Source organism: Amblyomma maculatum, chromosome 11, assembly GCF_055883805.1.
Source record: "Amblyomma maculatum isolate TAMU_Amacu chromosome 11, ASM5588380v1, whole genome shotgun sequence".
Classification (NCBI taxonomy): domain Eukaryota; kingdom Metazoa; phylum Arthropoda; class Arachnida; order Ixodida; family Ixodidae; genus Amblyomma; species Amblyomma maculatum.
In genome coordinates, this window is record NC_139354.1 from 29,831,958 (window position 1) to 29,846,037 (window position 14,080).

A 14,080-nucleotide genomic window follows, 5' to 3' on the forward strand; every position below is an offset into this window, starting at 1 on the left:
CACCCCGGCCGTAAGCAAATTTGTGACGGACCTTTGCTTTTACATAGACAATCTGTGCCAAGTACTATAGGCACCATATAAGTACCAAGACAATATATACATACATGACTTCTCGCTGAGAAAGAGTGGGATTATTTTTATTCTCTGATCGAAGTAAGGGAGGTTGCTGTACTACCCAGAAAAAAGGCGGTTTTAAAAATCGCGCCGACGAATTCATTATTTACAATGAACATATTTGTACAATGGGACTTTTTGTGCTGTCAGATTGATGTACTTAGTAGACATAATTACAGAAGGGTAGCGACGTCGTTTCATGCCTAACGATATTCCAATGATTTCTAATGTTTCTACCGCCTAGGAGGTGCTGCCACCCTGAATGGCGACGTAGATCGCTCCAATGCGATGCCGACTTCGCTTACCCCACTAAGCAGTTTTTGGATTTCCACGGCGAGTGACAGCGCCGCTGGCGCCGCGGCGGGGCAGCACAGCTGGGCTTGAAGCTTGGGAATGGAAAGAATGGCGGCGGCGCATCGGGCTGACGCTAGTGCTCGGATCCTGTCAACGGTTCGGCGTCGCTGACGGTTCGTCGTGTTCGGAGAGAATGCACAACGCATGCGGCCAGCTACGGGAGCGGCGGCAGTGGGGCATCGTCGGGGTGCCGTGTGCGGTGGCGTGCTCGTGACAGTAACCCTAATGCTATGTAAATAAGTGTGCCCCGGGCCGGGACCCCTGGGCGATGCCATCGTCGGCGTAGCGGATGGCCTCGTCGTTGAAGCGCAATGGGCCCGAGCTGTGGACGGCCGCGTACGACTACGAGGCGTCGGGCGACGACGAGCTGTCGCTGCGCCGGGGCCAGACGGTCGAGGTGCTGTCCAAGGATGCGCGAATCTCGGGCGACGACGGCTGGTGGACAGGCAAGATCGGCGACCGGGTGGGCATCTTCCCCTGCAACTTCGTGCAGGCGCTCGAGACGCGACCGCGCGAGATCGCGTTCGGCGAGCTTGAGCTCGAAGAGGTGATCGGCGTGGGCGGCTTCGGCAAGGTGTACCGCGGCCTGTGGCGGGGCCAGGAGGTGGCCGTCAAGGCGGCCCGCCAGGACCCCGACGAGGACGTGGGCGCCGCGGCGCAGAGCGTGCGCCAGGAGGCGCAGCTCTTCTGGCGCCTGGCGCACCCGAACGTGGTCAGCCTGCTGGGCGTGTGCCTAGAGCCGCCCAACCTGTGCTTGGTGATGGAGTACGCGCGTGGCGGTCCGCTCAACCGCGTGCTTGCGGGCCGGCGCGTGCCGCCCGAAGTGCTGGTCGATTGGGCCGTGCAGATAGCGCGGGGTATGCAGTACCTGCACGGCGAGGCGTCGCTTATCCACCGCGACCTCAAGTCGAGCAACGTATTGCTTAGCGAGCCGTACTCCGAGCACAGCAGCCGCAAGACGCTCAAGATCACCGACTTCGGTCTGGCGCGCCAAGTGACCGGCACCACGCGCATGTCGACGGCCGGAACGTACGCCTGGATGGCGCCTGAGGTAATCAAGTCGTCGACATTCTCACGCGCTAGCGACGTTTGGAGCTACGGCGTGCTCCTCTGGGAGCTACTGACGGGAGAGACTCCCTACAAGGGCATCGACGCCCTTGCCGTCGCCTACGGCGTCGCCGTCAACAAGCTGACGCTGCCCATCCCGTCCACCTGTCCGGCGCCCTTCTCCCAGCTCATGCAAGGTGTGCGGATGTGCTCCTGCAGCTTGGGTCAGAGGTCTGAGGCACCGCCACACGGGGGCGTTGTTTCAGACATCTTTGCGGGTGGCCATGAAGTGGTCACTGTGCCAAATTGCTGTATCAAAGTCCAGAAGGGAAGTCACCCTTGTTACAAATAATGCACCACTACCATGTAATGAAACGTGGAAACTGGAAAATGAACACAAAAACAGCAAAATGTCAGAAGCTTGGGAGGAAACACACGATCGATTAATGCTGGCAAAGGGCAGTTTTCTTTCCTTTGATGTGAAATTCAGCTGTGCCAATGCTCAGTGTCCAGTGACCATTAGCTAAAGAATTCGTGTTTTGCTGTGTACATTTACGTTTCATTTAATGCTGGTTGTTAGATTTCTTTCTAGGTCATTCTTTAATTAGTCAGCCAGGATAACATTTCTGTGACTGGTTCAGTAGGTACAAGCTCTATGGATACATATCTAATTCTTTTATAGACTGACAGACCTTAAGACATTTCGTGGAGATGCTCCGTGCCCTCAATTGATTTCTTTCAATTCATTCCGAATTCATTTGGGAGCAACTTCACTACATGTTGATTTAACTACAAATATTTCACTTATTGCATTATAATGATTGGTGGTAGTGCTATACACCCTTTTTTAGCACTGGGCTACAGCTTATTGAAACTAAATGTAATCTGTCTTGTTGCATAATTTTTCTACTCAAAATAATGGCTGGTTTGGTCAATTTTTTCTGCTTGGGTTATGCTGCTTGCATGTTGCACCTCCTAGTGAATAAGGAAAAAAAACTGATCGATTTGCACCGCCTTCAACACAAGTTGCCAGCATCTTTACATGTAGCCTAACACTTGTATGAGACAGTGGATGAGAAGCACTGCAAACTCTGTTCTTAATTGTGTAAAATGTTGATCTTGGAGAGATTGTTCCTTCCCAATGGAAATCTGTTTTGTTTCTACCCTTTAATGCAGAATTTAGAACTAACATTGGTTCAGTCATCTAGTGTGGGAAAGCTTATGGTATCTGAAAATCAATGCTGCTTTGAAATGGAAGCTTCTAAAGGTGTTATATTGTCTTGTTGAATGTTTTTTCCTGTATCCAAAAGTTTGTCAACTGTAGCACATGTATTTGTTGAACATGCAATATGCAGGGAAATGTTGTAGTTATAGCGCTGAAAAAAGTAGCAGAGCTATACACAATACCTGCTATGACAGAAACCATACCTTGCTAAAAGAAGAAGCTTAGTTTGTGCCATATTTGGACAAAAGTAGGACTTGGAGGAGTATATACACATAACCATAAACCATGCCAAACTCGCTACAGGTGTGAAGCAGACTTCAAAACCAGTTAGGTCAGTCCGTGAACATGTGAGAACAGCACGATGGAGGAGACTGCTGCTTTACGGTCGTGACTTGCATTACAGTGCCAGCAGAATGCAAAATGGAGGATAGTATACATGTTAGGTTCATGGATTCCACCACCTGGCTCTACATGAAAGCAGTATTGCCATCTCATTGTGGCTCAGTGGTGATATAATTTGCAAGGTGTTGCTTTTGCTGCTGCTCGGTGGCTAATCATGGAGACAATCACTTTCTGGAAAAGTATGGCATTAAAAAAAAAAAAGTATGGATGCATTCACTTTCTGGAAAAGTATGGTATTAGCTGTACTTTGAAAACAGTGGAAAAGTGTCAACACTAGTTGATGCAAGCTTGTTGCTCGAGGAGTGTGACATGTGAATGCCTTGTTCCGTGGCTACTGCAGCGTGCTGGAGCTCGGATCCCCACGAGCGTCCGTCATTCACGGCCATTCTGGCAGAACTGGAGAAGATCACGCAGTCGCCCTTCATGAGCACACCGCACGAGTCGTTCCACACGCTCCAGGAGGACTGGCGTCACGAAATTGCACACCTCTTCGAAGAGGTGCGAGCACGCCTGTTTTGTTTCCCCCCTTTTTTTTGTTCCTGGTCATTGTGAAAGGTCCTGGAAATGGTATGTGAATACTGCTTGAGTGACACATTCAGGTGTGAAAAAAAACAAGGAACATGCGCTTTGTTGTTTAGAACAGAAAGGGAAGCAGCAGAGTTCAAACGGGTACACGCTCAATGTCATCCACTCGCTTCACCTGTTCAAAACCAACTGAACCTGTCACAGTGTGAAGCTGAAGTGTCTCTCACCATCCCTCGAAGCCGGCTTCTCAATCGCGATCATGCAAGTGCTACGCAATGACTAGTCTCGTTACTTGCAGAACAAACCCTGTATGCTTGCCTGCTTGCCCGACTACTTTTGTCAGGCCCGCATTTCTATACAGAAAGACGGCAATCGTAGATGATCGCTTGGTCACTCCACCTTGGTGCAGCACTGTACCTTATTACCAATAATGTTTACCATTGAAGTATCTACTTTAGGTAGCAAGTATTGCTGACTGTCTGTCTGTCTTCTAGTCCATACATGCCGTCTAGAAGAATGCCATAAATAAGAGTTCAAAGAAATAAATGTGCCCTCGTCAAAGAATCAATGCTGAATAACTTTGAATTTCTAAATTCCTCTTCATTCTCTTTGTCGGAGGTCAATGTTCCACACCATAATGTAAAATTTCTTTATAAAGACAAAAATCCCCATTTCTATTCCTTTTTCCCTGCAGCATTCTGGAAAAAAATATGATTCAGTTCTTGCACTTCTCTCACACTCCTTGAAGATTCTTTTTTTTTTTTTTTTTGCTGAAGTTTCCTGAGAACAGGAAAATACCTTGCATTTAATGTTTCCACTCGTCGTATGGGATTCTATTAAACCCTTTACTCCGTAAACACAAGTTATTAGTACTCTCACTTGTCCCCAAGTTTTTGTCCTGCATATGCGCACTGTTTATCGTCGCTGCTCAAACAGGTGTCCTTCGAGTTGGCGAACATTTGAGGACGGCGAGTGTCCTCTTGCGCAGGTGCGGTGCCGCGAGAAGGAGCTGCGGTGCCGCGAGGAAGAGTTGCACCGCGCCTTTGTGCAGCAGAAGCTGCAGGAAGCCCAGCTGCGCCAGCGCGAGCAGGAGCTGGCTGAGCGCGAGATCAATCTGCTCGAGCGCGAGCTCAACGTCATGATCCTGGCCCAGCAGGAACATGCTCCGCCGACACCCCGAAAGCGCGGGGGACACTTCCGCAAGTCCCGACTGCGGTTGCTCAAGGCGGGCACTCAGATCAGCATGCCCTCTGGTATTGCTCGGTCCCTCTCCTTACCCTGCTGATACTACAGAATATTGAAAGGAAAAAGAGGACAAACAATTAAAGAACAAATCAATATGAAAGGATTTAGTTTGGATTGTAGCGTTCAGAGTGCCTTGCTTGACATGCTGTCATTTCGGTTTCAGGGATGGGGAATTAACATTTATGTATTACATTATGTTCAAAGGGATATCCAGCTCTCAAGAAAAACTGATTCTCAACTTTTTCTGAGTATGTTAACATTTGTTCGTTAGCAAACGATTCATTTGTGCTGGAAAAAATTGGCTTATATATGTTGCATTTCATTTAATGGGACATCCAGCTATTGCTCTAGGGAAAAATTGATTCTCTGGCTCTTTCTAGGTATGTTATCATTTGTCAGTCAGCAAAAGTAGCAGTTGTGGTGAAGAAAATTGACTTAAAATATTTAGTTTCCTGCCAGTAGATTCAAACTGCTGATCAGCACACTGAGATGAACTGATTGCTGCCATATTGAGGTGCATGGGCGGTGGAGCATAGCTTCTGGGATCTGTGCTCGAAGTTGGATGCCAACGCACACAGTTACATTGTGAAGTCTGCAGATGATGGCAACACCTGTATTTCATTTTTGGCCCTAACTTACAAAACAAAACCTTCATTTTTGTCAAGAGCGATCTCTTTGTCATTGGAACACCATGACCTGTCGATAGAAGCTAACTTGTCCTCAGTGGCCCTTTAAATCCTCAACAGAGATTTCTGTTCATAAAATTTGAGTCAAAATAGTGTTAGAGACCATAACGCCATCTTTCAGCTGAAGAAATATTTGTGCTGGATGAGCCCTGCCTGTTGCAAACTGCACTCGAGTATCATAGCACATATGGCGAGCCGGACCTGTCGGGAGCCAGAAATGAAAAGTCAGTTTGTGACAAGCCCGCCTTGTCAGTGTCCACTAGGGAGCTAAGTGTGTGGAGGAACTCCCCTGTCCGGAGCTGCATTTTTCGTAATGGTTGGTGTCTACATTGAGTACATGGCTAGACAGCTCTATAGGAAAAACATTCCTGCCTTTCTCAACTTTGTTGTCAAAGAATAGATTAACCATTCCTCTGGATTGAATGCAGGTTTTTTACTATTATAGCCCAGTTGGTCTTAAACTGGAGACAGCCGGAAAACCTGCAGCTGGTAGCACGAGATCCATTCGAGCGTTGGTTTAGACGAAGTACAGTGTATCAGAAGTATATAGTTGGAAGGAACAAACGTGCATTTGACGGCATGGTGCAGTTTCTCTATACAGCCCCCGTTTTATACAATGATGGTTATACTTTTACATGCGTTGTCAGTTCTCTTAAGAAAAAAAAAGCGGTTGCCAGCATTTGTAACGGTGCTCTCTGTTCACTGTTTCTTCAGGTTGAAGAGCCTAGTTTAATGGACGTAAGTACAGTTGGCTCGAACGAGTGTCCTTCTCGGCACTTTTTGCCACCACCTTTAGAGGATCGGTTCTAAGTTTTACCATTTTCGTGGCTGCAGACTTCCGGCACAACATCACGGTGCAGCACACACCGACACATGACTTCCGGTCGCTACGGATGCCCGCCAGCCCCGAGAGCCCCCCTGCCTCTCCCAGCTTGCCACGGTTGAGAGCCTATGCTTGTGAGTAAAACATCCTTGGTGAATTTTAGTGAACTGGTGCCATACTGAAGTAATTGCTTTAGCCAAGCGTAACACAACCCTTTACTTGGGGGGCACTGCATGATTTGTTAAGCTTAACTTGGGACTTCGTTTCTATGATGCGAGCATAATTGGTACATGCAACATATTCTGCATTGGGACGTGTTGCTTTCTTGAAAAAAAAAAAAAAAAAGGAAAAAAAAAATTCGTGAGAGACACTTAACACTACTAAGATGTGGGTTTGTGGATGCAGCTTTCTTTGCACGACGAGCTTCATTTTTCTGTTTGCGTGCCTCAGGACGGCCGCGGCAGATATGGACGCTTCGCCTTCCGTCTCTAAAAAGACGTGCCTACGCTCTCTTGATTTGGCCTCTCGTGTATGCAATGGGCTTTGCTTTGAAGGGTCGTTCTCCCCAGACATGATGTCATCTGATATTCCTGTAGTGCACTTCGCCTTGACTTGATACATGTGCCTCGTCGACTGCATGCAGTTTCTCCGCTGCTGCTTGTGTTGTGCCATGATGAGTCATTTTATGTGTGTGTGTGTGGGGGGGGGGGGGGGGGGGGGGGACCACCTCGACCACAACTCTGCAATGATTGCCGACAGGAGTTTTGTGCATTAAAAACCAAGGTAGTTATTGCATAACATATTCTAAATGCACATAACTTGTCACACAGTGATGCCCCAGCCCTTTTCAGCAGTAAATTGCCTTTTTCCGATTGCTCTGCGCTCTTGTTCCGCAGCGGTGTCTAACAGTGATCCAGGTAGGGCTCCTGATAAACCTCATTTGTCATTTGTGTTTTGTAGCTTATAAGCAGCTATGAATGTGAAGCACAGACCGAAAGATTAAATGTCTTTGCTCTGTGGAAAAGAAAACCTCTTTTTTTTATTTTTTTTAACATGAACTTGTTTAGGAGCCCTGATTCACGCAGGAACATAAAAACATAGAAGCCATCAACAGCAGAATCTTTTCCAAGGATTTGGTAGAATTTATGAAACTGGGGAAAGGGCAGCTGCGAGCCTGCGAGGTCATGTTTTTTGGGTTGTGCAGAGGTGGGGAATCGCCGCACTTTATGACCATAACCGGCAGGTGGAGTGCAGGTACGAGACTGTTGTCGAAACTTGAGCAGTATATGAGCTGGAGTGCGCCCGGCTCACGGCATTTCAAATTGGCCGACTACTCAGACAGAGCATTATTTCCAGCGCCAAATTAGGCATGTCGCAAGTTTAAAGGACTATAGACACCAAATTTTTGGCATTTTTCTTCTTGTTAATAATGCGTGTCATTCCTGCATATCGATCCGCACACAGTTTTCGCCTACGACCGCTAAATAATTTATAATTGAATTTTCTTTTCTCACCAGTTTCTGTTTCAGCAGTCGAGAGATGGCTGTGACGTCACGGTCAAGTCTTGACGTGCGACATGAGAAAACAGCGATATAATCGCCGATTATTTGCTTGTGGTGATTCTTGTTCTTGAGGCTGGCTGGCTTTATCATCATAGTGAATTCAAACGACACAGGAATGATTATATCGCTGTATTTTCATCCCTCAGGTGACCTAGACTTGACTGTGACTTCACAGTCATCCCTCGGCTGTTGAAACCGAAGCCAAAAGAGGCGAAAAAAGAAATTCAGTTATATATTATTCAGCAGTCACTGGCGAATACGACGTGGTGATCCATGTACAGTAATGTCCTGGGCACCATTACAAAGGATAAGACACGAACCCGAAAATTATGTGTCTATACTCCTTTAAACTTTGCTTAGCCATTGCTGCCAATAGCGTTTCACATAGCAGATGCTTGGTACCAGATGGCTGTCCATTTGTGTGGTGCAGTGCCACCGGATGGGGGTCTCAAGGGCAAGACGTGGGGCCCCAGCTCCGTGCACCAGCGGGAGCGCCAGAGTCCTCGCACCCGGAAGCACCTGCTGGTCGACGCCAACAAGCGCTGGTCTCGTTCGGCACCAAACCTGCCCCGCGGTGATGATGACGACCAGGCGTCAATGATGACGCCCCTTCTGGCCGGCACTTCAGCCACCAATGTGTCTTCTTCCTCCAAGTCGTCCCCTCCGCGGCGGTTGCCCTGCCTACGGCGCGGCACTGAGTTGCTGCTCTTCAACGCGGGCGCGCTGCTGGCCGCACCGGGCGCCGGCTTTGATGTGCGCCTGGCGCCGCGCACCCACCCACGACTGGGCACCGCGGGAGGAGCCTCTGAGGACGTCCCGCTGTACCCCGTCTGCGCCGCGGCCAACGAACAGGCAGCCGCGGTCGCCGCGCTCAACAGCTTTCACGGCCACAGACAGCAGCTCAGCCTAGATGCCAACATGACCAGGTGCCCGCTGTCGCCGTTTGGCCGCCGAAAATCGTCTACGGCATCCAACGACAGCTCGAGCGACCAGGCGTACGCCAGCTCGGCGAGCAGCTCGGGACCGCCCATGTCGCCGCCCGAGGGCCGCCTCGAGGTGTGGTCGCCGCGGCAGAGGCCCCGCCCGCTTCCCACACCCAGCAGCGAGTCGCGCGTACGCTTCACCATCGGCGTCGGCACCGAGCCGGCCACGTGCAGCCGTGCAGCTGGCACCAGCGATCCCGCCGAGCCGCTCTCCCTGTGAGCTAGTCTCTGCCCATGTTGTGAAAACATTCCAGGACACTGCCAGGCACGACGACGACGAACAAAACCTCACATTCCACGCTCCTACTATTATAATTATTTGTTTTTTCGTAACAAAGTCCCCTCTCCTGTCATGCTGCACACCCTCAAGCGCCTCCGTGACGGAGAGAATCTGTGCACGTTGCCATTCGTCGTCACCTTGTGCGCGAAGCAAGCTGACAGCTTGACAGACTCTGTACCAGACTTGGCAAGGCTGTGAAGTTTTGTGAACCTCAGCTTTGATCAGTTATTCCGGTGCACAGTCAGTCACAGGTCTGGAAACACAAGGTTTGTCTTCTGTGGCTGCTTGTGAAGAAAGAAAATCATATTGCACTCTGCTCTGGTTCTGTTTCGTACGCTGGCAAAGTAGAGGTGTGTCTCGCCAGCAATCCTGCAGAGTGCTATTTAGTGCATGATATGCACTAGCACTCTCTTACTCATGCCTTCATTGTACATCAGCACCTATGAGATTGTTCGCCCACCGAACACTGAGAACCCCTGAATTACTGCATTCTAGCGACAAAGAGACTACACTCATCAAAAACAGAGCTGCTTAGTTAAAAAGGAACAAGAATGTACAGTCTTTGCCAAAAGTAACCAGGCTGCATGTTTTGCTTCTCGCTTGAATTCTAAAGTCAACATGTAATCCCACAGTATCAAAACTTGTTAAAAATTGAAGACAGGAGCTCGCCTTTACTTTGCGAATTCTCTACTACCAGACTGAGAAGCGGAGCACGCAGCCTGTTTACTTTTGGCAAAGATGGTACATACATGTATCAAACCACAGCACATCTCTACAGGCCAGCTGCAATATCATGGCCAATTTTAACATGCAAATATTTCAAGCCAGGCTACATTGTCGCTCACTTTCAAGCGATCACATAGTCCTTGAAATTTTTGAAACCTATTTTGCAACCTATTTTCTCTGCAACAAAGGCTCTTTTCGCTGTGGCATAAACATCAACGTAACCATCAACGTCTTATGGAGCTGTCCTTTAGTGTGCAGCATTAACAAAGTGCATGTTTTTTGTGGTAAAAGTACCATTAAAGCTTTGGTAGGACAAGCCTTAGGCATGAGGGCACTTTGGCTTCTGCGCTGTGCAAAGGCCACCAGTCCAGATTCCTACAATGTGTATTTCGTAAGATTGGTTCAAAATATCCAGCCAAGACTTGCCCAGTCAGTTCTGCGAGCACCATATTAGTAATATGAACTTGCACTGTCTGCTGTTTTTACACTTAACTCTAGAAGTTGCTTCGCAGCAACAGCAACATTTGTACTGAGTCGTGTGGCATCTGGCATATCAAAAAAAGCAAGTCAAGGTTGTGTGATGCCACTAGTGGCATGCAGCTCCTGCTAAGAGATAAAAACCTGTAAATAATCATTAAATGTTGATAATATATGGTCTACTAGTGGTACCATGCTGCAGCGAGTGGTGCCAGAATGACATCTGGATCAAGATACCAAAAGTGGCAAGGCAAATGCTTTATCATGCAAAAGTGTGCTTTCTACAAAGAGTAGAGTCTTAGATGCTGCTTCTAGTGCCAACTTGTAGTTTCGACGAGACTTGGGGCGCCATGGCGTCTAGGTACCCGAGTGATCTCGCTTCGAATTTCTCCCATGCGAACATGATGACCTTTCATGTTTTCACAACATGCCTTAACTCATTTCCCAGTATTCAGTGATGCTGCCTTTCTCTACACTTCCGTCTTCACTCTTAACTCCTGTCGCATGGTACAGTATTGCGTAGTGTCAATCTAGAGTAATGTGCAACTGCTGTATGCTTGACAGTAGGGCATTTTTTTAACCTACACCAGTGTAGCGAAATTCCAATTACCTCCAATGGAGTTTCGCTACACCGTTGTAGATGGTGTAGGTAAAAATAAATGGTTCTGGTATGCCGGCAATGTTGCAGCAGTCCTTTTAGTGTAGCTGAAATGAATCTTGTTGGCCTTCTGGAACAAACAAAGTCTGTGGACAAAGTCCCAAGCCCCTCAAACCTAGCTATTGAATTTGGCAACAAGGCTGACTGTTGACTGGCTACGGGCCTCTCTGCGTGATAGTCTTCAACAGGAGCCTGACCGGACTTGAGATGAGCGTGGCATCATCTTTGTACATCACTGCTTTCCTTCTGAACATTTGCTTAGTTATTGCTGGCAGTCTATTGTTTTTCTTTTCTGAGCAATGCACAATATTTGACTTCCTCTCGAATTGGTTAATTATAGCCTAATTGCATTCAAGCCTACCAGCCCACATCCAAGCCATTATACTACTTCCATCTGCTGTTGCAAAGCAGCATTACAAATTGTTTCGATGGAACTTCTACGACTAAGCCAGAGATTTTTTAATCATCTTGCATAACAAGTGTGTGCAGATGCGAACACTGTAGCAGTACCTCTGCCACACGGGTGTTCATTGTTGAGCACAATTAACACAAAGTTATAAATGAGGTGATGGTTTTAAGTAAAGCTTCATCTACTGCCTACTACAAATATATTCCAGCAAAGTGCCTTATATAGTAAACAGTGGAATCTCTATTTAAGGACAACTTTCTATGGCAATTAAAACTATGTGCATAGTCAAAAGTGCATTGCAAAAGTGTACAGGAACTGGTGGAAGATACACCCTACGCTTTGCGAGGTTGCCAAAAAGCTGCTCACCCATTGGTGTGAGCACGCAGTGTTGTACTTGTGCTGTACTAGTTAGTATTGCAGTATAATCTTGATATTGGTATAATAGTAACATTAATTCTGCAATGGTACTATGATGTTCCAGACAAGATTACTGAATTTTCTGGAGGGACTGCATTCTGTTGTAAAGCGAGACGGTGCGTTTCGGCTCTAGCTTTTGGCGCACTGTCACAGAGAGTTGTCCCCAAGTATAGGTAGTGTTAATAGTTATCAATCACCACACTCTTACAGTCACAAATTTGACACTAACAGTGCAACGACCAGTGGAAGAATTTGTGTTATGTCATTACTTGGCATACCATGAGCAACCACCAAGTGGCCATCTTACAATTTGTTTAAGATATAACATATTTCAGCTAACTACCCTGTTTTCCTAAAATAGGATGAGACTTAAGAAGTGGTAATAAGATATTCTTTAGCAGTGGTGTAATGGAAGTTATGGGCTAATGAAAATGTGCATAAATAATGTACAGAAGCAGCAGTTACACAAAATATAAAAACTTGACGAGAACAAGCAAATACATGTATGCTGCACAATCTGTAAGGAAGTGACCATAGTGCTACCAACTGCCTTGAAACACGCCAGGAGACTCTGCAGAAGGCGGCAAAAATCCTGGAGAAAAACTAAGTCAAGGGGCAAATTCTTTTTATCTGGGCCCTCGCGCAGCGCTTTGACAGGGAATGAAGGTGAACTGGTACAACTTTCCAAGCTGGCTCCTACCCTCCATACACACAACTTGACAGATCGTAGTAGACTCCTTTTTGAGGCAAAAGCCTCCTCGACTTTGATTGAAGAAAAAAGTTTTCTCTCTCTTCCAGGAAAACATTTGGAATTCATATATTTATTTCTAACTTTTATACGTTTGTACTTTTCTCTGGGCACAGTACGCTTACCCAGCAAGCTAAACAACTGAAATATGCGCTAACTTCAGCTGATGCAGTGGTGAGATGGAACAAATTGAACCATGGTACTGGCTCATACATCATTCATCGTGCGAGGTCTGTTAACAGCACCAAATGAAGAGAGTTAGTCATAATGCGTAAGCACCACTTATGTTTGTAAAATCACATGATGGCACACTTGCAGCATATAAGCCGCACATGTGAGGAAGGATCCATGAAAAGCTATTTACTCGAATTAAAACGCACACTAGAAATAGGTATCCCATCAATTCTCTCTGCAATGCAAAAATTAGCACCGAGCATATGGATCTCCCCCATCAACTTGATCCACGCTGGCGTGAAATAAAGAAAAATCGCAAAAGCACCCCACTGCGCCTCGTCCTGCTCACCTAACTTGGGAGCATCTAATCAGCGAGCGCGCCCAGCAACCCCACTAACATCAGTTGGTAATATGTCGCTCAAATCGGGACACTTCCCAGCGCCAGGAGTCATGAGGAGCACTTTTTAAAAATTATTTGCAAATATCGGCTCCATGTAAAGCTTTCAAATGTGGCTCGAATACTCACAAAAGCCACCTCTATGAATTTCTTGCATTAGGATTTCACCCCAAATGTGCGTGCACAGCCTGAGCCTCGGGTGAATGTCTACCACATCATATCTTGTCATCCTCATCAGTTGCTGTCCATCATGCATGTCCAGTCTCACCAACAGACTGTTCTTGGAATGTGGGGTTCAGCATCCCGAAGTGACACGGGCTATGAGAAACGTAACAGATGGCTGTAGGCTAATTTAAATCTCCTAGGGACCATCAGCACATGCAATATCACATGGTACATGGACGTTTTTGCATGCTGCCTTCATTAAAATGCTTGACACTGCAGTGGGTGTTTGATCCCATGACCTTGAGATCGGCAGTCGAATGTCAAGCCACCACGGATGGTATTCCTGAAGAATGCCTCCTCATCCACTGTTTACTACTTTGGTGTCTAATTCACAAAGCAACCACTGTAAGAAGCGGTGAGCCTCACTCAAGTCCTGTTTTAGATGCACTGTGGTTTTGTTTCAGATAAAGCATCAACTTCTTACTTTGGTTATAAAAAACACTGTTGAAATAGAGTGCAAAAGGAAATGTCCTATAAAACACCAGCTGCAAATGATGCACTAAGCAATCATATGAGCTGTTGCATTTGTTTACCATGAATCAACATCAAATGGCTACACACTGGGAGTTAGTCGTGGCTCTTTTAAAATGATTAAAGCAGCCT

At 47.0% G+C, this 14,080-nt stretch overlaps 1 protein-coding gene across 1 annotated transcript; it reads left to right on the forward strand.

Annotated features, from left to right (window-relative positions):
• The first annotated feature begins 441 nt into the window (after positions 1-441).
• On the forward strand, positions 442-9,562 carry LOC146173297 (mitogen-activated protein kinase kinase kinase 9-like). Its single transcript, XM_084584075.1, has 5 exons — positions 442-1,712; positions 3,483-3,640; positions 4,656-4,920; positions 6,433-6,555; positions 8,414-9,562. The coding sequence occupies exons 1-5, from the start codon at positions 758-760 to the stop codon at positions 9,184-9,186; spliced, it is 2,274 nt and encodes a 757-aa protein (XP_084440201.1). The 5' UTR covers positions 442-757; the 3' UTR covers positions 9,187-9,562.
• Positions 9,563-14,080: the final 4,518 nt, after the last annotated feature.

Coding starts and splice junctions, on each gene's coding strand:
- LOC146173297 (XM_084584075.1), top strand. CDS start 758: ATGGCCTCGTCGTTGAAGCGCAATGGGCCCGAGCTGTGGACGGCCGCG. Junction 3,641..4,655: donor TTGCACACCTCTTCGAAGAG/GTGCGAGCACGC, acceptor CCTCTTGCGCAG/GTGCGGTGCCGCGAGAAGGA. Junction 6,556..8,413: donor ACGGTTGAGAGCCTATGCTT/GTGAGTAAAACA, acceptor TGTGTGGTGCAG/TGCCACCGGATGGGGGTCTC.